The 24,133-nt window shown below is 36.7% G+C and overlaps 1 protein-coding gene across 2 annotated transcripts in view; it reads left to right on the forward strand.

Annotated features, from left to right (window-relative positions):
• The first annotated feature begins 252 nt into the window (after positions 1 to 252).
• SCFD1 (sec1 family domain containing 1) overlaps positions 253 to 24,133 on the forward strand; it is a 112,852-nt gene continuing 88,971 nt past the window's right edge. Inside the window, exons 1-6 of one of the 2 annotated variants that reach the window (XM_043921441.1) lie at positions 253 to 367; positions 8,480 to 8,550; positions 10,161 to 10,249; positions 13,286 to 13,376; positions 17,845 to 17,967; positions 19,422 to 19,509. In XM_043921441.1, the coding sequence (XP_043777376.1) occupies positions 307 to 367; positions 8,480 to 8,550; positions 10,161 to 10,249; positions 13,286 to 13,376; positions 17,845 to 17,967; positions 19,422 to 19,509 (523 nt within the window). In that variant the 5' untranslated portion in view covers positions 253 to 306. Of the gene's footprint in view, positions 368 to 568; positions 593 to 8,479; positions 8,551 to 10,160; positions 10,250 to 13,285; positions 13,377 to 17,844; positions 17,968 to 19,421; positions 19,510 to 24,133 lie in introns of those variants that run through there. The other variant, XM_043921442.1, reaches the window with a different exon arrangement.

Genomic DNA, 24,133 nt, shown 5'->3' on the forward strand with positions numbered 1-24,133 from the left:
GCAATTTAAAGTAGCTACCCTTTAAGAAGTTGGGGCTTGATAGGTTAAAAATCCCTCCTGTCCCGCCGCTGTAAGGTAAACAGTATCAGGTATTCAGGTGTCATTCTCTTATTGGGTCTCCAAATTCAGTGGAGAGAGCTGAGGGCATAGGGCGGGCCGGGCCGGGCCGGGCCCGGGGTAGTGGGGGGCGGTCACCTTGGAGGAGGCGGGGCCGGCCCTTTGGGGTCCCTCCCATCTGGTCTTTGCTTCCGGGGCGGTCGTGCCGGCCACGTCATCGTCAGGCTAGGCTCGCCAGCCAGGCAGTGGATGGTGGGAGCCAAGATGGCGGCCGCCGCAGCAGCAGCCAGTATCCGAGAGAGACAAACAGGTACCAACTTACTCCTTTCTCTGCGGTTTTGTGCTTGCCATGAGGACATCTTCCTCAGTTTATCGCCCTCACTCGGTCGCGTTGCGTGCAGCTCGAAAACGGACCTCAGAGTTTAATCCAGTTCTCAGCATCGAAAGCCCCTCCCCTTTTGAGTTTTTAGGGAAGAGATTCCATTAGCTTGAGAAGTCGGCCCTCTGATGTGGTACTGGAGAAGGGGCTTTAGAGGTGAGCGGGTTGCTACGGTCCTGCTCTTGTGTCTTTCCTACTGGGTCTCAGAAAGCCGTGGCGACAAGATCTGGCCCCTGGCATTTCCCGCCCTCTGTTGCCATCTATGAGGTCTTCGCGTTTGTTTCTGTGCGTGGTTCGGTTCTCTCTCATTTTAATGTTGAGAGTTTCATCTTTCCGTCCTACCACTACAGTTACAAAATTTAAATATTCTTTTCAGAGCAGATTCCAGTGTGCCATTTCTCTCCTGTGAACTAATCTGAAGAGAGATGCCTAGATAATGATTTCCACCCTTAGCATGCTGGGATGGGATGTAAGAATGGCAAAACCAATGAATATCTTTCCTATTACTTGGTAGACCAGTGTTTTTAAACAATGCGTTATTAGTTTCATGTTTAGTAGAACATGCTTCTATACTTTCCATTTACACCGTGAAAGTATGAGTAAAAAAAAACATACTGCTTCTGCACTTTTTTCCCACCTTAGATAATGTTAGTTTTGTCATATTTTTTGAAACTTTGTTGACAACTTGGTTTACACCTGTTAGATAAAACTAATAGTTTATACCTGTTCGCTAATTGTCTTGATAGTTGTCAAACCATTAATTCTGAGGAGCTAACAGAAATAAGCCATCAAGAATTTTCAAGTTGAAAGTTGTGTCTCTTGTAGTTAAGTTCTTCTGCATATAAATCTGAGTAGGAATATAAATGGTTACAATTAATATGGCCTACAGAAAGGATTTTGGCTATACTTGATTCCTTCCTTTGAAATTCAAAGAAACAATTAGTAATAGATTTCTATCTGCTACTGACACATTGCATAATGAGTTCTTATATTCCTGTTCACCTTCATTTTTTCCCCCACATTACCAGGAGTGATCATGTCACATACTTGCTCAAAATCCTCTTGCAGCCTGGGGCTTCCCAGGTGGCTCAGAGGTGTAGAATCCACATGCCCAGTTCAGTCCCTGGGTGGGCTAGATCCCCTGCAGAAGGAAATAGCAACCCACTCCAGTATTCTTGCCTGGGAAACCCCATGGACAGAGGAGCCTGGTGGGCTACAGTCCATGGGGTCGAAAGAGTCAGACATGACTTGGTGATTAAACAGCAGCAACAGCTCTAGCAGCTTCTCATTTCAGTCATGGTAAAAGCCACAGGTGGTCTGCAAAGCCCGATATGATCTGCTTTCTGCTCAGTTTTCTGACTCACTTGCTACTCTCTCCTTGAACACACCAGAAGCACTTAAGAGCCTTTCCTTTTTCTGAAATACTACCTTCAGAGAGATCTACATGGCTCACTTCCTCACCTTTGGGATTTTCCTCAGATTGTTGCTTCTCAGGAGGCCTCTCCTGAGTAACCTACACCACAACCATCTCTTCTACCTGTCGTCTCTGTTTTTCTCCATAGCATTTATCGTAATCCCACATACCACATGTTTTACTTGCTATCTTTCGCCCCCCAACTAGAATGAAAGCTGCTTAATGAGAAGTAATTTTGACTGAATGTTTTGTTTAGTGCCAATAGCTGGAGCAATGTCTGGCAGATGGTATAAACACTCACTAAACATTTGTTGAGTGAATAGTAAGTGTAGTTGAATGTATAGTGAATGAAGAATGCATTCCAGGTAAGGATGAAACTGTATTAGTGAAGTCTAGGACTGCAGATAATATGTTTGGTCTTTTCAGTTAAAAGCAATGAATTTAAGCCTTTAGAGAATTACTCTAGTGAAAGTAAAATTGTTATTGTTTAGTTGCTAAGGTGTGTCTGACTCTTCTGTGACACCCCCACGTACTGTAGCCCACCAGGCTCCTCTGTCCATGGGATTTCCCAGTCAAGAATACTGGATTGGGTTGCCATTTCCTCCTCCAGGGAATCTTCCCAACTCAGGGATCAAACCCACATTTCCTGCATTGGCAGGCAGATTCTTTGCCACCAGGGAAGCCCAAAATACATCCTTATATATTCTTGAGCATAGACCATTTACTTTATTAACAACTCCATGGTGTCAGAATCCCTGTTAACAAGTTAGCCAAGGCTTACAATTGGGGAAATTCACCAAGATGGAGGTGAGAAGTCAAATGTGGGAATATCTGCTGACATGGGCTGCTTTCTATTAGTGAAGGCCTTCTGGAGAATACCATGCACCTGAAACTCATATGTAACCCAGGCTGTGAATCTTCCTAGTGGTCCTCTGTTAAGAAAGTGAAATATTATAACACCTGTGACCTTCTGCAATAGGTCCAAATTATTGGCAGTGTGTGTTATTGTCTGCATATTAGGTACAAGCATTTTACCAAAAAACCATCTCTATATCTCTGTACATATAAATATATTTATCACTGAAGTGCAATCTCCTCTGTTATTTTACCTGCCTCCAGAAATAAGCATTTAGAAGTTTTTCTAGTGAGTGAAGATGGTGTAAATTGATACCCAGGTGATTTGAGTATTATAAACTCCTCTGGTAGGTGTTTAGGTTGTAGATTATTCTGTATTAATAAAACCTGATTCAAATGCTTTTTAAAAATCAACCAGGTAGATTTTAGGGTTCCCAGTCATTTAATAAGCTACCCTCCCTTGAATATTGGCAATCTCAGTTTCATCTGAAAGTATTGTTGTTGTTGTTCAGTTGCTAAGTCATATCCCACTCTTTGCAACCCCATGGACGGCAGCACACCAGACTTCCCTGGCCTTCACTATTCCCTGGAGTTTGCTCAAGCTCATGTCCATTGAGTCGGTGGTGCTGTCCAACCACCTCAGTCTTTCCCAGCATCAGGGTCTTTTCCAGTGAGTCGGTTCTTCACCTCAGGTGGCCAAAGTATTGGAGCTTCAGCTTCAGCATCAGTCCTTCCAGTGAATATTCAGGGTGGATTTCCTTCAGGATGAACTGGTTTCATTTCCTTGCTGTCCAAGGGACTCTGAAGTCTTCTCCAGGACCACAATTTGAAAACATCAGTTATTCATCACTCAGCCTTCTTCATGGTACAGCTCTCATATCTGTACATGACTAGTGGAAAAACCGTAGCTTTGACTAGATGAATCTTTGTCAGCAAAGGGATATCTCTGCTTTTTAATACACTATCTAGATTTGTCATATCTTTCCTTCCAAGGAGCAAGCGTCTTTGAATTTCATGGCTGCAGTCACCATCCTTAATGATTTTGGAGCCCAAAAAAAGAAAATCTGTCACTGCTTCCACATTTTCCCCTTCTATTTGCCATGAAGTGATGGGACTGGATACCATGATCTTAGTTTTTTGAATGTTGAGTTTTAAGCCAGCTTTTCTACTCTCTTCCGTCACCATCATCAAGAGGCTCTTTAGTTCCTCTTCGCTTTCTACCATTAGTGTGGTGTCATCTGCTTATCTGAGGTTATTGATATTTCCCCTGGCAACCTTGATTCCAGCTTGAGCTTCATCTAGCCCAACATCTCACGTGATGCACTCTGCATATAAGTTAAATAAGCAGGGTGACAATATAGAGCCCTGACGTAGTCCCTTCCCAGTTGGAACCAGTCCCTTTTTAGCTGTTGCTTTTTGACCTGCGTACAGGTTTCTCAGGACACAGGTAAGGTGGTCTGGCCTTCCCATCTCTTTAAGAATTTTCTACAGTTTGTTGTGATCCACACAGTCAAAGGCTTTAGTATAGTCCATGAAGCAGAAGTAAATGTTTTTCTGGAATTCTCCTGCTTTTTCTGTGATCCAGTGGATGTTGGCAATTTGATCTCTCGTTCCTCTGCCTTTTCTAAATCCAGCTTGTACATCTGGAAGTTCTCAGTTCACATGCTGTTGAAACCTAGCTTGAAGGATTTTGAGCATGACCTTGCTAGCGTGTGAAATGAGTGCAGTTGTGCAGTAGTTTGAACATTCTTTGACATTGGCCTTCTTTGGGATTAGAACAAAAACTGACCTTTTCCAGTCCTGTGGCCACTGCTGAGTTTTCCAAATTTGCTGACACTTTGCAGCACTTTGATATCATCTTTTAGGATTTGAAATAGCTCAGTTGGAATTCCATCACCTCCTCTAGCTTTGTTCATAGTAATGCTTCCTAAGGCCCACTTGACTTCACATTTCAGGATGTCTGGCTCTCAGTGAGTGACCACACCATCGTGGCTGTCTGGGTCATGAAGATCTTTTTTGTATAGTTCTTCTGTGTGTTCTTGCCATCTCTTCTGCTTCTTTAGGCCCTTAAAGTTTCTGTCCTTTATTGTGCCCATCTTTACATGAAATGTTCCCTGATATCTTCAGTTTTCTTGAAGAGATCTTAAGATTTTCCCATTTTGTTGTTTTCCTCTGCTTCTTTGCACCATTCATTTAAGAAGGCCTTGTTCAGTTCAGTCACTCAGTTGTGTCTGACTCTTTGCGACCCCATGAATCGCAGCATGCCAGGCCTCCCTGTCTATCACAGACTCCCGGAGTTTACTCAAACACATGTCCATCGAGTTGGTGATGCCATCCAGCCATCTCATCCTCTGTCATCCCCTTCTCCTCCTGCCCCCAATCCCTCCCAGCATCAGGGTCTTTTCCAATGAGTCAGCTCTTCCCATGAGGTGGCCAAAGTATTGGAGTTTCAGCTTCAGCTCAGTCCTTCCAATGAACACCCAGGACTGATCTCCTTTAGGATGGACTGGTTGGATCTCCTTGTAGTCCAAGGAACTCTCAAGAGTCTTCTCCAACACCACAGTTCAAAAACATCAATTCTTCGGTGCTCAGCTTTCTTCACAGCCCAACTGTCACATCCATACATGACCACTGGAAAAACCGTAGCCTTGACTAGATGGACCTTTGTTGGCAAAGTAATAGATGAAGTACAAGCTGGAATCAAGATTGCTGGGAGAAATATCAATAACCTCAGATATGCAGATGACACCACCCTTATGGCAGAAAATGAAGAGGAACTAAAAAGCCTCTTGATGAAAGTGAAAGAGGAGAGTGAAAAAATTGGCTTAAAGCTCAGCATTCAGAAAACTAAGATCATGGGATCTGTCCCATCACTTCATGGGAAATAGATGGGGAAACAGTAGAAACAGTGTCAGACTTTATTTTCTTTGGCTCCAAAATCACTGCAGATGGTGACTGCAGCCATGAAATTAAAAGATGCTTACTCCTTGGAAGGAAAATTATGACCAACCTAGATAGCATATTAAAAAGCAGAGACATTACTTTGCCAACAAGGCGGCCTTGTTACCTCCTTACTATTCTCTGGAATTCTGCATTCAGCTGAGTGCATCTTTTTCTTTCTCCCCTGCCTTTTGTTTCTCTTCTTTCTAAACTATTTCTAAGGCCTCCACAGACAACCACTTTGGCTTCTTCCATTTCACTTCCTTGGGGATGGTTTTGGTCATTGTTTCCTGTACAGTGTTACAAACTTTATTTCATAGTTCTTCAGGCACTCTATCTGATCAGATCCTTTAGATCTATTTGTCATCTCACTCTGTAATCATAAGGGATTTGATTTAGATCATAGCTGAATGGCCTACTGGTATTCCTTACTTTCTTCAGTTTAAGCCTGAATTTTGCATTAGGCTGCTCATAATCTGAGCTACAGACAGCTCCAGGTCTTGTTTTTGCTTACAGTATAGAGCTTCTCCTCTTTGGCTGCAAAGAATATAATTCAGTCTGAGTTTGGCATTGACATCTCGTGATGTCCGTATGTAGAGGCGTCTCTTGGGTTGTTGGAAGAGAGTGTTTTCTGTGACCTGTTCTCTTGACAAAACTTTTTGCCTTTGTCCTGCTTCATTTTGTACTCCAAGGCCAAACTTGCCTGTTATTCCAGATATCTCTTGACTTCCTACTTTTGCATTCCAATCCCTGTGATGAAAAGGGCATCTCTTTTTGATGTTATTTTTAGAAAATCTTGTAGGTCTTCATAGAATCATTCTACTTCAGCTTCTTTGACCTTAGTGGTTAGAGCATAAACTTGGATTACTGTGATGTTGAATGGTTTGCCTTGGAAACGAACTGAGATCACTCTTGTCGTTTTTTAGATTGCACCCAAGTACTGCAATTCGAACTCTTTCATTGAGGGCTACTTAATGTCTTCTTAGGGATTCATGGCTACAGTAGTAAATAAAATGGTCATCTGAATTAAATTTGCCCATTCCCATCCATTTTAGTTCACTGATTCCTAAGATGTCAGAGTTTATTGTTGTCATCTCCTGCTTGACCACATCCAATTTACCTTGATTCATGTACCTAATATTCCAGATCCTATGCAATATTGTTCTTTACAGCATCAGACTTTACTTTCACCACCAGACACATCCACCGCTGAGTGTCATTTCTGCTTTGGCCCAGCCTCTTCACTCTTTTGGAGCTATTTCTCAGCTCTTCCCCAGTAGCATATTGGACACCTACCAACCTTGGGGACTCATCTTCTGGCATCTTTTTGCCTTTTCATACTGTTCATGGGGTTTTCACGGCAAGAATACTGGAGTGGTTTGCCATTCTCTCCTCTGGTGGACCATAATTTGGCAGAACTCTCCACATTAACTCGTCTCTCTTGGGTAGCCATGCATGGCATGGCTCATAGCTTCATTGAATTATGCAAGCCCCTTCGCCACAACAAGGCTGTGATCCATGAAGGGGACATAAAAGTATAGCAAGATTTTAGTTTTTCTTAGAAAACATTTCTGCTGCTGCTGCTAAGTCACATCAATCGTGTCCGACTCTGTGCAACCCCATAGATGGCAGCCCAACAGGCTCCTCTGTCCCTGGGATTCTCCAGGCAAGAATACTGGAGTGGGTTTCCATTTCTTTCTCTAGTGCATGAAAGTGCAAAATGAAAGTGAAATTGCTCAGTGGTGTCCAACTCTTCGTGACCCCATGGACTGTAGCCTACCAGGCTCCTCTGTCCATGGGATTTTCCAGGCAAGAGTACTGAGTCTGCTATCAATCATGAACAGAAGAGCGATAAAAAACACAAAATGCTATAACCTGAAGAGCGTAACTTCTGTGATTATAGAATTGTATATTTTTTAATCAGGGTTTATCAGTTACCTACCACATCAATAGGAAAGTCTCACTAGTGGATCTGACAGGATAAATTTGCCATAGAATGCACTCCAGGACAGCTTAAAAATAGAACTACTGTATGAAGGTTTTGAACCAACAATATAGATGATTTTTATTTCTATCAATACTGATCTTTTTAAAAGTAATGTATATATGTATTTTTGACTGTGATGGGCCCTCATTGCTGCATGGACTTTTCTCTAGTTGCAGAGATTAAGGGTTGCTCTTCATTGCAGTGTGTGGGCTTCTCATTGTGGTGGTTTTTCTTGTTACAGAGCACAGACTCCTAGGATGCACGAGCTTTAATACTTGGAGTACATGAACTCAATAGTAAGCAGTTCCCGAGGTCTCAAAGCACAGGCCCAGTAGTTACAATGCATGAGCTTAGTTGCTCCGTGGTATATGGCATCTTCCTGGACCAAGGTTTGGACCCATGTCTCCTGCATTGGCAGGCAGATTCTTTACTGCTGAGCTACTAGGGAAGCCCATCAATACTGATCTTAATCTATTTGTTTAGCCACACAATAAACAGACAACAGCACCAGTTTATCTATTGAGGCCACTGCAAGTTCATGATTGACAGGATTTTTTTTTTTGCATCTACATAAAATATAGCGTGGTATCATCAGGAGACATGGAAAAGGCTTCTTCCTGAACATTTTTCACGTTTTCATGTGGAAACAGATACTTACCGCATGTTAGAAAATCTTCTAGACACCTGCCTTTTAGCTGTTGATGAAACTGTCTTACAAAGTCATTTGATTAATCAGTTTTTCCAGAGTGATTTGTGCATTTTGTTTTGAGGTAATAAGTAATAAATGTGGGAGGAAAGTGAAATCACAGACATTGGTAATATTTAATAAAACTGTTTTCATTTCCAGTGGCTTTGAAGCGTATGTTGAATTTTAATGTGCCTCATGTTAAAAATAGCACTGGAGAACCAGTATGGAAGGTAAGAGACTTTTATTTTAATGGAGATTCTTTCTCTCAGCCCTTATTGGTGGTGATGGAGGGGATTTCTTGTTAATACAAACAGTAACACATTTTAGTTGTAATGCATGAATATTTTGCTTTTATTTAACATGGCTTCTTAATGTGAATCTTTTTTTTTTAATTGAAGCATAGTTGATTTGCAATATTGTGTTAATCTCAGGGGTACAGGAAAGTGATTCTGTTATATACAGAGATTTCTTTCAAATTATTTTCCATTATAGGTTATTACAAGATATTGAATGTAGTTCCCTGTGTTATATGGTAAATGCTTGTTGTGTATCTGTTTTATGTATATATATCTGTTAATTCCCTCTTTTTCTTCAAAGAGATTATAATGCAGTTGATTTGGTTTAAAATTTATTAGATTATAGCCACTTTATACATCTCTCTTTCTACGAATTAAAAGCAAATCAACTTGGTTACAGTTTGGAGTGTTTTGAAAACTTATGAGTCCCCGTAAGTCCTTTGGGTTAACACTAATAAAGGTGATTAAAATCATCTATATTGAATTTACAGTTTAAGCTTTAGCAGGTTCCCTCATTTTCCTCTTCCTTCCTGTTTATTTGCAGTCATCTTCCTATTTCCCTTTGCAATACTTATTATTTCTAGTGCCTATATTGAGCATATGAATTAAATAACTTGAAAATTTATGGGGTTCAGATTTGTGTCAAAATTCTTTCCCTACCCATCACTTCTGTTATCACAAGATTAATAATATGGTGTATTGAGGTGTAAAGAAGAATTTGAATTCTGCAACATCCAACCTTTTGTAACTAGAGCAGGAAGATTTTTATAAATAGTCTTTGAATTAGCTAAGCATTAGTTTTGAGAGTAACTACTTTTTGAAGGTGAGAGTCGCTTAGTTGTGTCCGACTCTTTGTGACCCCATGGACAATACAGTCCATGGAATTCTCCAGACCAGGATACTGGAATGGATAGCCTTTCTCTTCTCCAGGGGATCTTCCCAACCCAGGGATCGAACCCAGGTCTCCCGCATTGCATGCAGATTCTTTACCAGCTGAGCCACAAGGGAAGACTGATTTTTACTTCTCTCTTTTTAGAAAGGATATATGTGAACTGGATAGGGGAGTGTATCTGAGTTTACTGTATGTTCAAAGTCCTTTATTATAGCTTAAGATATAATAAGCTATATCTTATATAGTCTCTAGTATGTTATAGTTTCCAGTATGTTTTTTAACCTAGAAAAAAGTATTTTATAAGAAGAATTTACATAATAATTTTTACCTTAACCAGAGTAATAGCACTTCTAAAAAGTGAATTACTAGGTAAGTGGACATTGGTAAATAATTGTGAAAAATATTAAATTGAGGTAAGTATAACAATTCAGTATATTAAAATAAAATGTACTCAGACTTCCCTGGCAGTCCAGTGGTTAAGACTATGTGCTCCCACTGCAGTGGTCTCAGATTCAATCCCTGGTTGGGGAACTGACAGCCCAGTGTGGCAAAAGTAAAATGTACTTCAACAGTATCTTAATATTGGGTTCTCTATTGACTGTTCATTGATAATTATGTTTTAAAAACACGTGACTCTCTTGTTTTTAACTAGGTGCTCATTTATGACAGATTTGGCCAAGATATCATCTCCCCTTTGCTATCTGTGAAGGAGCTGAGAGACATGGGAATAACTCTGCATCTGTGAGTGTTAACATATTTCTAGAAATGGCATTTGTTTTCAGATACATTGTTAAAAAATATTAGCCACCCAGAAATCAAATTCCTAGGGGTGTTTATTAAGAAAATAATGTTAGGTTATAGTACTTGTATATAGAAAACAACATTCTTTCCTCTTCTCTTAAACCTTTTATTTCCAAAGGAAAAAATAATCCTCAGTCTGAGAATTTAAATTTTCTCTTTTGTGTCTTTTCCTACAGATTGGTTTGCTCTCTTATGTAAAGGAAAGGAACTGGTTGTCTGAAGGTCTCTTTCAGCTTTGAAATTTTTTTATTCCTTTAATTGATATACTCTTTTTATAAGGACATTTCAATAATTGTGATTATTAATAGTAGGAGGAATATCAGCCTTGCTTGATGCTTGTATTTTCTCTCTCTAAATGGATCCCGTATTTATGTCATATATAGGACTTATTTTTAATGTTTGTGATTGTAGTTATACCTGTTCCTACTCTTGATCTGTGTTGTCACATTATTTTAGGTAGAAAGAAATAGAAAACATATTTTTAATTTCAAAGAATCACCCCCAATTCCTAATTGGATTTACTTTCCTCCCTTTTAAAGATGAGCAGTGATTCAGTTGTAAATATTTTATGATGTCTGATGACAGGTAGAGCTTTCTGTTTATTATTCTTTGTAGTTACACTAATACTTAGGCTTACTATGTTATTTGGCTGTCAAAGTGGTCATATATGAAAGTAAAATAAGTACAGTTATCAAGTAAAACTATAGTTCAGTGAGGGATTAAAAAAAACCACTTTTTTAAAAGAGGAATATCTAAATTGGTATATCTTTAATATGAAAAATTTAAGTAACTAGGAAATAATGACAGTCAATCTCCAAAGGGACTTTTTATGTTGTCTTCTTAACCACTGAATTTATTTGATTATATTCCTTATGATATGACTGGTAAAGCAAATAAATTGCGTTACTTTGCATACTTAACCTAATGGAACATTTAGAGAGGACTATATTCTTGAATAACTATTAATACTTTTATGTACTGAAGGAGTCCAGTTTTTTGGCATTCTAACCTATTTGCATTTTGTTTTTTTAGGACATTATCAGTTTTCATTCTGTGATATTCTAATATGTTGAATTATAACATGCTCTTATTGGGAATGTGATTTAGATTTCCAATGAGTAACATATCAGAATCTGGTTAAATTCTTAAATTCTTCAGTTTTATATTAAATATTTGTTGTAAATTAATAAACTATTACATTGATTCTAAAAAATATTTTTTAATATTTATGAAATTAGAGTCTATCTTATTAATGCCATGACATAGTTTAATGAAGTCTATCTTATTAATGCCATGACATAGTTTAATGGGCACAATTTTTCTGTCTGTTTAAATAATACATTTTAAAATTGATAGCACCTTAGGTTTGATGAAATATAATATTTGACAGATTTTTCCTTTCATTTTTATGTCAGACTTAAAATACACATCTATTGTTGGTGGATTGTAATGCTCATAACCTGAACTGAAGTTAAGCTTTATGCCATCCTTGAAAATGATGGTGTGTTTTGAGCATTGGTTATTTTTGCTGCCTTATTGTTTAAGGCAGCAAATGAATTTTTATTTTATTTTATTTTACAAATGAAAAGACTAAAGTTTGTAGAGTTTGAGTGATTGTCCCATAATTGTATAGGTAATTAATTGCTGAGTTGTGAACAGATTGCTTGACCACTTATGCTGGGCTGTTTGTCTACTGAACCATAGTGGCTCAGAAACAGTGACTAAGAAAAGCGAAGCCTCAATACTCTTAAAGAGTAACAAGAAATTCTGCCAGTTGAGAGTTGTGTGTTCTTGCTGCATACATGTTGCTATTGACATGAGAACATGAAAAGATTATTAATATATAGCTACTCTGGTAAATTGCTGTGCACCCTGTGTCTGACTGTTCTTCCTTTTTTTTGCTGGAGAATATTTCATCAGTTACTGTAAATAATCTGCAAGTTGGTTTAAGCTGATTTGTAGAAAATAGTAATTACAGGTTTCCAGATCATGAAAAGGTGGTTGTAGCCTTTTAGATAGTTAGACAGTCAGTGTAAGGCGACAGCAACCAATGGCTGCCAGCACATTATAATCCTTTTGATGTTAGCAGCAGCCAGACATACGGAAGGAAGTTACTGGAGGTGGACTTACTGGCAGCATGGGCCTCTTTGACTCTCTTCTTCATAGAAGGATGACTGAAATACTTGTATATATAAAAGGATATATGTAGAAGATTGTATATGGGATATTGCTTACAGAAGGATGACTGGAATATTGTAGAAATAGAATATTTCTCTTTTTTCCTGATATAAACATGGTAAAATCTTACAGTGGTAAAGACATTTTGTCATTCATTTGCTGTTGGGATATTTGAATGATTATACTCCCTGAATTGTAAAAGAAAAAGCTATCAGGTTGTACAGTCTATGAGATGCTTAGCTGATCTCTTACGCATTCTCATGAAGCAATAAATAGAATGGTATATGTTGTCTTAAAGATTTAAGGAAGCATTCATATACCTTTCATTTAAAATATATATTTGATTTTATTTATAGCTAAATGTTTCATCGCTTCTAAAGATTCTAAAGATGGTTCCAGCTTTCTGTTTTCTCTCTCTTAGAGAATAGCAGTTTCTTCCCACTTACCTCTTCCCACCATATTTCTAAGAAAAATGGAAATAAAAATGATTTTGAATGTTCATTAGTTCTCATTCAGAGAGAATATTGGTAGAAGAAACTCTGACCGTAAGAGGCATTAGAAGTAAAGTGATTGGAGTAGAAGAAATTAAAACTGAGATTAGGATCTTACTAATAAATAATATTAACATTGATACAAGAAGAAAGCTGGGTTAAATGATTAATTGCAGTAAGAGCTTTTAGAGTACGGGTCACTGTGCTTGAACTGGTAAACTTCTAGTTTGAGAAGTACTGTTTTTAACTATCTTTTTAGAAAAGTGATTAAGAAAAAAGTAAATTTTATATTCTTTACATCTCATAGGCTTTTGCACTCTGATCGAGATCCTATTCCAGATGTTCCCGCAGTGTACTTTGTAATGCCAACTGAAGAAAATATTGACAGAATGTGTCAGGTAACATGAGTTCTTATTTTCTCGATTCTTGAAGGTGGAAACTTTTTTTTTTTTTTTAATTTTTAAGATGTCCATTGTGAAAAATCAGAAATTTCCTTACCTAATTTCCCACTTTGATTTTTGAGACTATCTTTGAATGTTCTGTAGACTGAAAGATTTAAAACTTTTTGACTGATCAAGCATTATATTTATTGAGAAAAACTCTTGCCTTAAGAAGCAGAATACCTAACTCTATTAGCTTTAATATAAGAATAGAAATATAATTCTGAGAATAGGAGGTCCATGTTGGTACAGCAGCTCTGTGAGACAAAGATTCAGGCCTCTGGTATCTTTTTGACCTATTGTCTTTAGTTTGTCATTTTCCATTGTCTTGGTTGTTGCTTCACATATACAAGGTGGTGGCTGCAATTTTAGATATCACGTCTATGTGATATAGGCAAGAAGACGGGAGAAATGGACTATGATAGCCCTGACTATTGATTTTGATCAAGAAAACTGAGCTTTCCCAGAAACTCCCAGAAGACTTTGGCTTATGTCTCATTGCATAGAATTAACATCAGGGGAGGTCACAAAAGTTAAGCTTTAGATGAGTGTTTTGCCACCCCAAATAAAATCTGTTTTCTTTTAGCAAGGAAGAAGGGGAAATAGATACTGGATAGGTACCTAATAGTGTCTGCAATAAGTCACAAGCTCTTTACTTGTTGACTGTTGAATCAAATTTCTGTTTGTTTGTGAAGATCACATATTTTGTGTCATATATAGCTAATAATGCCCAGCTTTCTTTTACCCTGCATAAATCCCAGTTATGCCAATTTTTGAAGAAGTACAGTTTATCAATCCTTTCCTCTTTCCTTGTTTTAAAACAGCTTTATTGAAATACAATTCACATACCATACAATTAACCCTGTTTGTTTGTTTTTTAAAAACCAGCAAGACAGATTTTATTTGAGCGTCTGGCATTAGTGCAGAACTGAGCTCAACTCCAAATACAGCAGAGACAATCAGGGGTTGATAGCCGATGGGCAGAGTGAGGGGCTCTATGGATGGGACATTACTAAGAGGAATAATCTGTTATTGAACATTTTCATCACCTTATCTATTACATCCCCGACCCCTGAACCCCCAACCCTAAGGTACTGTTTGTTTCTGTGCATTTGTCCATTCTGCATATTATGAATAGAATCATGTACATTATTTGTTGTATCTCACTTCCTCTTAGTGTAATGTTTTCAAGATTCATCCATACTGTAGTTGTATCAGTACTTTTTTCCTTTTTATTGCTGAATAATACTCAGTTGTTTGGATATACCAGATTTTAACCATTTATCATCTGGGTTGCTTCCACCTTGTGGCTGTTATAAGTAATGCTTCTGTAAACATTTGTGTACAAGTTTCTGTGTAGACATATGTTTTTATTTCTCCTGTGTCCATGAACACCTAGGAATGAAACTGCTGCATCAAGTGATAACACCACAGTTAACCTTTTGAGGAATTGCCAGACTGTTTTCCAAAGTGGTTGCATCACTTTTTATTCCATCCAGCAGTGTTTGAGGGTTCCAGTTTCTCCAGACCCTTGCCAGCAATTTTTATTATTTGACATTTGATTGTAGCCATTCTAGTGAGTGCAAAATGGCATCTCACTGTGGTTTTGATTTGTATTTCCCTGATGATTTATATTAAACATCTTTACATGTGGTTTATTGGCAGTTTTTATCTTTAGAATAATGTCTATTCATGGTCCTTATTCAGTTTTTAATTTTTTTTTAAATTATTGAGTTGTTAAAGTACTTTATATATTTTGAATCATAGACCTTTATCAAGTATATCATTTGCAGATATTTTCTCCCATCCTGTGGGTTTTCCTTTCACTTTCTTAGTATCCTGTGGAGCATAAAAAAGTTTTACTTTGGCTTTAAACTTAATTTTAAGTTTATTTGTTCTTTAGTTGTTTGTCCTATGGTGTCATATTTAAGAAACAATTGCCAAGTCTCTGTTTTCTTTGAAGATTTTTATTGTTTTGACTCTTGTATTTAAGTCTTTGATACTTCTTGAGTTAGTTTTTATATATATATACTGTAAGATAGTTGTCCAACTTCATTCTTTTCCCTGTAACTACCCAGTTCTCCCAGCTTCATTATTCTTCCCCCAGTCAACAGTCTTGGCAGCTTTGTCAGAAATTAATTAACAATAAATTGATTTATTTCTGGGCTCTTGGTTCTTTTTCATTGATCTCTGTGTCTGTCCTTATGCCAGTACCACACTACCTTTAATTAGTCTTACTTTGTAGGAAGTTTTGAAATTGGGAAGTTGAGTCTTCCAACTTTGTACTTTGTTTTCAAGATTGTTTTGGCTTTTCTGGGTCCTTTGAATTTTCATGGTAATTTTAGGATTAGCTTGTCAATTTCTATAAAGAAACCAGCCTGGATTCTGATAGGGATCTCGGTGACTCTGTAGATCATTTGGAGAGTATTGCCATCTTAACAGTATTAAATGTTCTGATCCATGAGCATGGGGTATCTTTCCATTTGCTTAGATCTTTTAATAATGCTTAGTAGTGTGCAGAATGTAAGTGGTCACTTCTTTCGCTAAATTTATTCCTTTGTATTTTTTAATACTATTGTGAATGGAATTTCGTTGGCTGTGTCGGGGCTTAGTTGAGGCATGCAAGATCTTCGTTGCATCACAGGGGTTTTTTGTTGCGGTGCACAGACTCTCTAGTTGTGGCATGTGGGCCTCAGAGAACTCAGGCTTCAGTAATTGTGGCACTCAGGCTTAGTTGCTCTGCAGCATGTGGGATCTTAGTTCCCCGACCAGGAATCAAACCCACATCCCCTGCATTGCAAGGTGGATACTTAACCACTGGACCACCAGGAAGTCCTGGAATTGTTTTCTTAATTTCATTTTTAGGATTGCTCATTGCAAGTGTGTATATGCCCAGTTGACTTTTATGTATAGATCTTGTATGCTGCTTTGTTATTCAACTTCATTTGAAATGTCTCCATCATTTCTTTACTTTCTGACGTAATAAAATATACCAGTCTCATTTTATACTTCTCTGTCCCAGCCCAAGAATGAACCATCTGTTGGTTGCTTTTTGTGGAAAATGGTATTTAGAAATTGGTGTTTGCGTGGAGAAGGAAATGGCAACCCACTCCAGTATTCTTGCCTGAAAAAGTCCATGGACAGAGGAGCCTGGCAGGCTGCAGTCCATGGGGTTACATGACTGAGCATACATGCATGAGGGTGGAGGGAGATGGGTTGGTAGCAATAAACTGATAAAACTTAAAAAAAAAAAAAAAAAGAAATTGGTGTTTGAGCATTGGGTACTCATTGCTGCTAGGATGTCACAGTTCTTAGGCCCTCTCAATGGAAAGAGCTAAGAAGTATATGTGTATCAATATTTAATGCTTTATATATTCCTACTTTTCTCTCTAGATAGATAGACGGACAGACAACCTTCATAATTCGGTTCAGAAGTACAGGATTCATTCTAGCTTTTCCTTTCTCCCGTTAGAAATTGATCATTTCTTTCTCTGACAGTAAGAAACATGGCTCCCAATATCCTCAATATAATTACTTAACTTATCCATTCTGTCAATTCTCAGTTTTAAACCAATCTCCCAGTCTTCGTTGAAATGCTGCTCTGCTCAGCTGCCTCCCACACGCAGGCACCAGACTCTTAGCTTTTCATATTTCAACATTTTCAAAAATCTTATGTATCTCAAAATTGATGGTGTGTTTTAGAAGTTTATTGGCAGCATTAATTCTTCCTTAGTGCTGTGAAAAACAGTGGTGCCTGTTAAAATTGATAGTATATTAGATTTGAAACCATATACTTATTTAAATATGAGTTTAAGAAGATAAGTAAATTTGATTTCAGAATTGACATAACTATAAATGATGCTATTTTTGGATGATAACGAAGGAATACTTCTAGAATTGGTCATTAGAATGATAACATTTCTGTGTACAATCATGGCATGACTAGAACAGTAGAAGGTAGTGTCTACCACATATAATAAGCACTTAAACTATGTAAGAAGGCAGGAATACTGTAGTAGGTAGCCATTCCTTTTTCCAAGGAATATTCCCAACCCAGGGGTCAAACCTGGGTCTCTTGCATTACAGGCAGATTCTTTACCATCTGAGCTGCCAGGCAAACCATTTAAGAAGAACACAGGTATACTGTGTGCAAGCAGTTTTGTGCACTATTTTAATGAATAGGATTTTATTGATAATATAGCTTTAATTATTAAAATATGTTTCAGTTATACCTGGTAACCAAGTAACCAACACCTCTTTATAAATTTGTTCTCCTGGGATAATTTTTTCTATCCTTTGTATAACCTGTCTTTTGAATATGTATATTATCCCCAGAAACCTTGCTCTTATTGCATCTAAAAGATTTTTAATTTGTCGTCATCCTTTATACTATCCTGTAAGAATGAAGTATTCATTGTATTCATAGGATCTTCGAAATCAACTCTATGAATCATATTATTTAAATTTTATTTCTGCTATTTCAAGAAGTAAACTGGAAGATATTGCAAATGCAGCATTAGCGGCTAGTGCAGTAACACAAGTAGCCAAGGTAAGAGATTTTGGTTGGCTGCCATTTTGTTAGTGTAAACTTAAGTAATAATCTGAAACCTTTAGATCAGCATAGATGTCTCATTACAAAAGACCAGAACAACCTAAGAAATAGACTCAAAATACTTCTAGAAAGAGGTTTTGATAATGTAAATTATCTTCAACTTGAACTAGGCAAAATAAACCAAACTAAAGGAACTTATTAATTGACTAATTTGAAAGACAAAAATAAAAAGCTGAATCATTTTTTGTTTTAGGCTGGGATTTGTATAATCTTTTTAGCTCAGCTTAGAAATAGTTTGACAGTTGTGTGGTCCTAAATTATACTCAGACTGTTTTGACACTGTTGTATCTGTAATCACTGTGCTGTTGTTGTTGTTTAGTCACTGAGTTGTGTCTAACTCTTTACAATGCCATGGACTGTTGTCCACGAGGCTCGTCCGTCTGTGGGATTTCCCAGGCAAGAATACTGGAGTGGGTTGCCATTTCCTTCTCCAGGAGATCTTCCCGACCCAGGGAGTGAACCTGTCCTGCCTTGGCAGGCAGATTCTTTACCACTGAGCCACGCTAGTCACCATACTATCTTCACATATTTTTTTAGTTAGGAGAGAGTATCCAAGGAGGCTGAATTGCATGTTATAAGAAAGAAAGAATTCACAACAGGCCAACAGTTCTATATCATAGTGATTTTTTGTCATGTTCAGCTCAATTATAAATAAATCTATAAAATATATTCTTGGTTGTACCCCTGGTTTTGTTTGTTTGTTTGTTTTCCAGCCCTGTTTTGCCCTTTTCTTTCTTGAATTTGGACAAACCATAGCTGAAAATTCTGCAAACTGATGTAGGGCAAATAAAAGACTAAAGAACCATGCTTTTAATTCCCATTCTTTAACAGATTTTTCATTCTTAGATAGTCCACTACTAGTTCTTGAGGCTTATGTCTTATTATTCTTTCTCTTCCAAAATATATCGTTAGCTTTACATGAAATAATAGGTACATTCTTTTATTTAACTATATTTAACATATCTCAAATAATTTTCTTAGTTTTTCTCCTGATTTTCATTTCTGTAAATACAGATCACAATGTAAAACCAGTTACTATAACTTTCTTAGGAAAGTGTGATTACAATGAATATAAAAGTTAAAATTGTTTTTCTTCAAAATTGACATCCATTCCTATCCCCACCACAATTAAAAAAAAAATTTTGTATATTAAATTCTACTTTCTGAAAATGCTACTGTCCTTGAAAATTTATTGCCTAGTCTTGTTTTCTTAATTGTTTTTTAATGTTAATTTCTCATTTTTGCCCAGTTAGGCAATCTGCAAATGGCATAATTTTTAGTTATTGAATATAATTATAATTTTTTAAATTTTACCATTGGTAGATTAAATCAAACTAAATGTGTATTCAATATTATAAAATTGATTTGAAAACCTTTTCTTTTGTTTCTAGGTTTTTGATCAGTATCTCAATTTTATTACTTTGGAAGATGACATGTTTGTATTATGTAATCAAAATAAGGAACTTGTTTCATATCGTGGTATGTAAAAATAAGAATATTGTAATTCATTGTTAACAAAATGAACAGTGTACTGTAAAAGAAAAAAACTGAACATGTTTAGTGCACTCCAAAACCAGCTTTGTTTATAGCACATAAAGAAAACAAGTTTCAGACCGAATTCTGCCACATATAAACAACATTTACTAAATCTGTTTAGTGAAGCTCAGTGAAATGCAAACTATCTGACATTTTAGGTACCCCACAGCAACTTGCATGAATACTTCACTCATGGCAAGTAAGATAGTATTTTAGTAGTAGGATTCAGTTAATCTTTTAGTACTTTGATCTTTGAAAAAGTTTACTTTGCTTCTCTGTGCAATGGTTTCCAAGTCTGTAAAACAGGAATAATAATAATACTATCTACCTCAGAGTTTTTGTGGGAGTTAAATGCTTTCTTGTATGTTAAATGCCTGGAAAAGTTGCTGACATTATTGTAACTGCTCAGCAAAGGTTGATTATGTTGTCAAGGTCAGACAACAGCAGAGAGTCAGCAGCTACTAAAGTCCTATTATGGAATGATGTGTAAGTACCATTTTCAAATAGAGATTGTTGTGCTATGCTGTGCATAGTTGCTCAGTCATGTCTGACTCTTTGCGACCCCATGGACTGCAGCCTGCCAGGCTCCTCTATCCATGGAGATTCTCTAGGCAAGAATTCTGGAGTGGGTTGCCATGCCTTCCTCCAGGGGATCTTCTCCACCCAGGGATCGAACCCAGGTCTCACCCGCATTACAGGCAAATTCTTTACCATCTGAGCCAACAGGGAAGCCCTGTTCATGCAGTAGTAGGATTGAGTACTGGTATTTGATCAAATGCTATCTAATCCCCTCTGAAGTTTGTATTCCAGATTTTGATAAACTGACCATCTCTTAAATGTAGATGAAAATTAACAAGTGCACACACACACACAAAACATCCACACCACGTTTTATTGTGTGTTGATTTTTTTTTCTTTGTGAAAACACTCTGAGATCTACCCTCTTAACATTTTTTTAAGTATACAATACAGTATTGTTGACTTTGGTACAGTGTTGTATGGCAACTCTCTAGAACTTATTCATCTTGCTTTGTGCCCATTGATTAGTTGTGTCAGACATTTTAAGGAAAATTACAGCGTATAGAGGATGTGATTAGCCAATTCATTGAAATAATTAATTTGGTACCTTAGGATTGAGATGTTTGGGCATGACTAGAGTTTAAGTGGTTCTAACATAGGGAGTATGTCCGTCCCATGGTGGTATTTGGAAATGTGTAAGGACAGTTTTGATTGTCACAATTAATACTAGCATTTAGCAAGCGGGGACTTGCGATGCTAGATGTTCTGCAGTATGTCAGCCATACTCACACAGAAAATTGTTCTGCTCAAAATGCCGCTTATATCCTATCGTAAAACATGGAACCAGGTGGTAAACTCCCAAGAGAAGAGAACATGAATCTTTTGGTTTTACCTCACTCCATAGCATACCTTCTTGTTGAAATTAGGCAGCATCTTGAAATGGGTGTACATATTTGCTGAATTGTGCATATAAGAGATTTTTGGCAGTACTGTAGTTACTTACAGAAGTCTGTTTATGTTTTACTGACCTTTAACTTAATTAACTACTAAAGTTGCTAAGTTTAAAACTAGTTTCCCTTCAACCTTTAAGCTAAAATTGTAAATATTGTTACACTGTTTACAAATATGGCTATGTGAAAACAAGCACCTTTTCTTAATTCTTTGATCAACTGGCTCAGATTGAACTGACTAAATTCTAGTCTGATTTAACAGACTTAGTCAACAAACTTAGTTTGTCAAATTCCCTTAAACATTTTAACTTGGATTTATAAATTCAGCATTTTAATTTTTAAATATTTTTAATCAATGTATAGTCAATTTACAATATTATATGTCACAGATGTATAATATAGTGCCTCACAATTTTAAAGGTTATATTCCATTTATAGTTGTTATAAAATATTGGCTATATTCCCTGTGTTGTGTAGTATATCCTCGTAGCTTATTTTATCTTGACTTATAATAGTTGTACCTCTTAATCCCTAACCCTGTGTTGCCCCCCTTCCCTCTCCCCGCTGGTAACCACTTGTTTGCTATCTATAGCTGTGAGTCTGCTGCTTTTTTGTTATATAACTAGTTTGTTGTGTTTTTTAGATTTCACATGCGAGTGATGTCATACAGTATTTGTCTTTTTGTCTGACTTATTTCATTTAGCATAGTACCCTCCAGGTCCATCTGTGTTGCTGCAAACAACAAAATTTCATGATTTTTTATGGATAAGTAGTTTTAAGTTCTTCAGATACCAGACCAGGCAACTTTATAAATCTTAACAAACAAAATCTGCCCAAATATTTAAATAATTATTAAAAATAGTTAAATTTATAGTAAGTCTAAAGTCATTAAACATTCTTGCTTATAAATGTTTTCTTACATCTCTCAAAAAATCACATCTGAAAGTATTACTGAATTTAAAGTATAAATGTATTAGTTTTAAAGTATAATCACATGGATAATTGTTCAGATTCTCAGTAGTATAATTATAATATTAGTGATAGATTGTTCTGTACACTCTTTACAATATAAGCTCATTTACTCAAAATAACTTAATGAAGTTGTATATTAATATTATTTCTATTTTCTAGATGAAAAAAACTGAGGCATAGATATGAAGAAGCTTAATAAGGAAATGGCAAAACCAGGTTACTACACCCAGGCAGTCACTCAGAGTTAGTGCTCTTAATCATTATGTAGTTATGTGCCCAATTCTCTCAAACATTACAGGTGCTTTAAGTAGTAATTTTAAACAGGTTGTTCCTAACGTAAATCAAGTATATTGATACCATGGATTGAGTCTGTATCACCTGTTTATTGTGGATTAGGAATTTATTCTACAAAGGATGCAGAGTTACCACCTCAGTTAGGCTTAGGCTAATGTCTCAGACAAAGCAAGTAGCTGTTGACAGTGGGTTGAACTTATTGCTGGGCAGTGTTTTGACTGTTGAGGCCAGTTGTTTCAGAGGTGTGGGACTAGGGTATAAGACCTGGAGGCTGGAGGCTTCCTACCAAGTTTTACCTGAACCAGTGATTAATTTTAAGAGTTCAGTAAAAATAAGGGATAAAATGCTGATCACTTTTTTCTCCTTTCCCTATGTTGTTTTAGCCATTAACAGACCAGGTGTCAGAAATAGAAACTGTTGTGGACACTATAGTTGCCAGCCTCTTTTGCTTTTTTGTTTACACTGGGTTGGTGTGCCTTGAATTTATATAATTCATATTATGCCATTTCTGTCATCTGATTTGAATGGATGGCAGGCTGCAATACTCAATAGCAGCATGTTTCCTCATCTGGATTATAGTTAAAGTCTTTTTTTATTTTTATGTTCTCTGCATGTACCATACTTTCTTTGAATGCTTTGATATGTCCAATTGGATTATGATTTCCTCTCATGCTGATCACAGGTCATGCTAAATTTTATGTTTGTTTTCACATTCAGGTTGCTGGGAACATAAAAATAGTATATAAATAATATTTTAGTCCAGTCAGTCATTTGACGAATAGTTACTGAGCATCTACTTGTCAGACATTGGGCCTGCAAACTCAGAGAGTGGGGAAGATATATGAGGCAAGGTCTTTGACTGTCAAGGAAAGTCTTCACAGTGAAGTTTCATAAAATGCAGCCACAGCAAACTATTTTTCAGATGTGGAAACCATGATGTAGTAAAGTAGCCAGAACAGCAAAGTCTCTGGTTGTCTACCTAGTGAGTAGGCTTGCCATCTCTTTCTTTATTCTTCCCTCCTGACTAGGGACCGTATTCTATCCTTTTAAAAACATTTGAAATGTTGGCTCTTAAAGTTCCAAGACAGAAATGGGACAAAAAAGAAAAAGTGTATAGTCCCAGGAATCCTGAGGTGTTTGTCAAAACTGCAGATTCCCTAGGATTATCCCAAATCTATTGAATTGAATCCCTGAAGGTAAGGGCTTAAGAATCTTTAGTAACTTTCAAAGAAACTTCTTTCTCTTCTTTCATATTCTTAGAGTGATTCTTACACTCGCGAGAGTTTGAGAACCACTTAAGTACAGTAGTATATCAGAAAAGAAATTCATACAATTTGTTACAAGACAAAGAAAATATACGTGATGTTGATCGTGCCATAATTGATTTGCATTGGCCTTTTCTAGCTGTATTAGATAATAAAATCTGTAGTTTTTTTGAGGTCATCTAACATTTGTGAATAAAATTAAGGAATACAATATTTATTTTCCTGCTTGCTGTGGCAAAAATTTTGTGTAATATATGTGGTAGGTTTTTCTTTTTTCTTATTAGTACTCTAATACAGTACTCTTCGAATACTAATAAGATACTTATTAGGAGTAGGTATTAGTATTGGATACTATTAGACACTAATAAGACATTTATTAGATACTTATTAGATACTATTATATACTAATAAGAAAAAAATACGATACTACTTACTACTACTACTGATATTGAGGGGTTTTTTTTTTAGGTATTATAATTTTTAGTGGATAGTTGTTCACTTAAAAAAGGTTTTACTTGTTTGAAGATTGCAAAGATTGTAAAACTGCCTGCTGATATGTGCTTAGTA

The sequence above is a fragment of the Cervus elaphus genome, chromosome 13, assembly GCF_910594005.1.
Source record: "Cervus elaphus chromosome 13, mCerEla1.1, whole genome shotgun sequence".
NCBI classification, from domain to species: domain Eukaryota; kingdom Metazoa; phylum Chordata; class Mammalia; order Artiodactyla; family Cervidae; genus Cervus; species Cervus elaphus.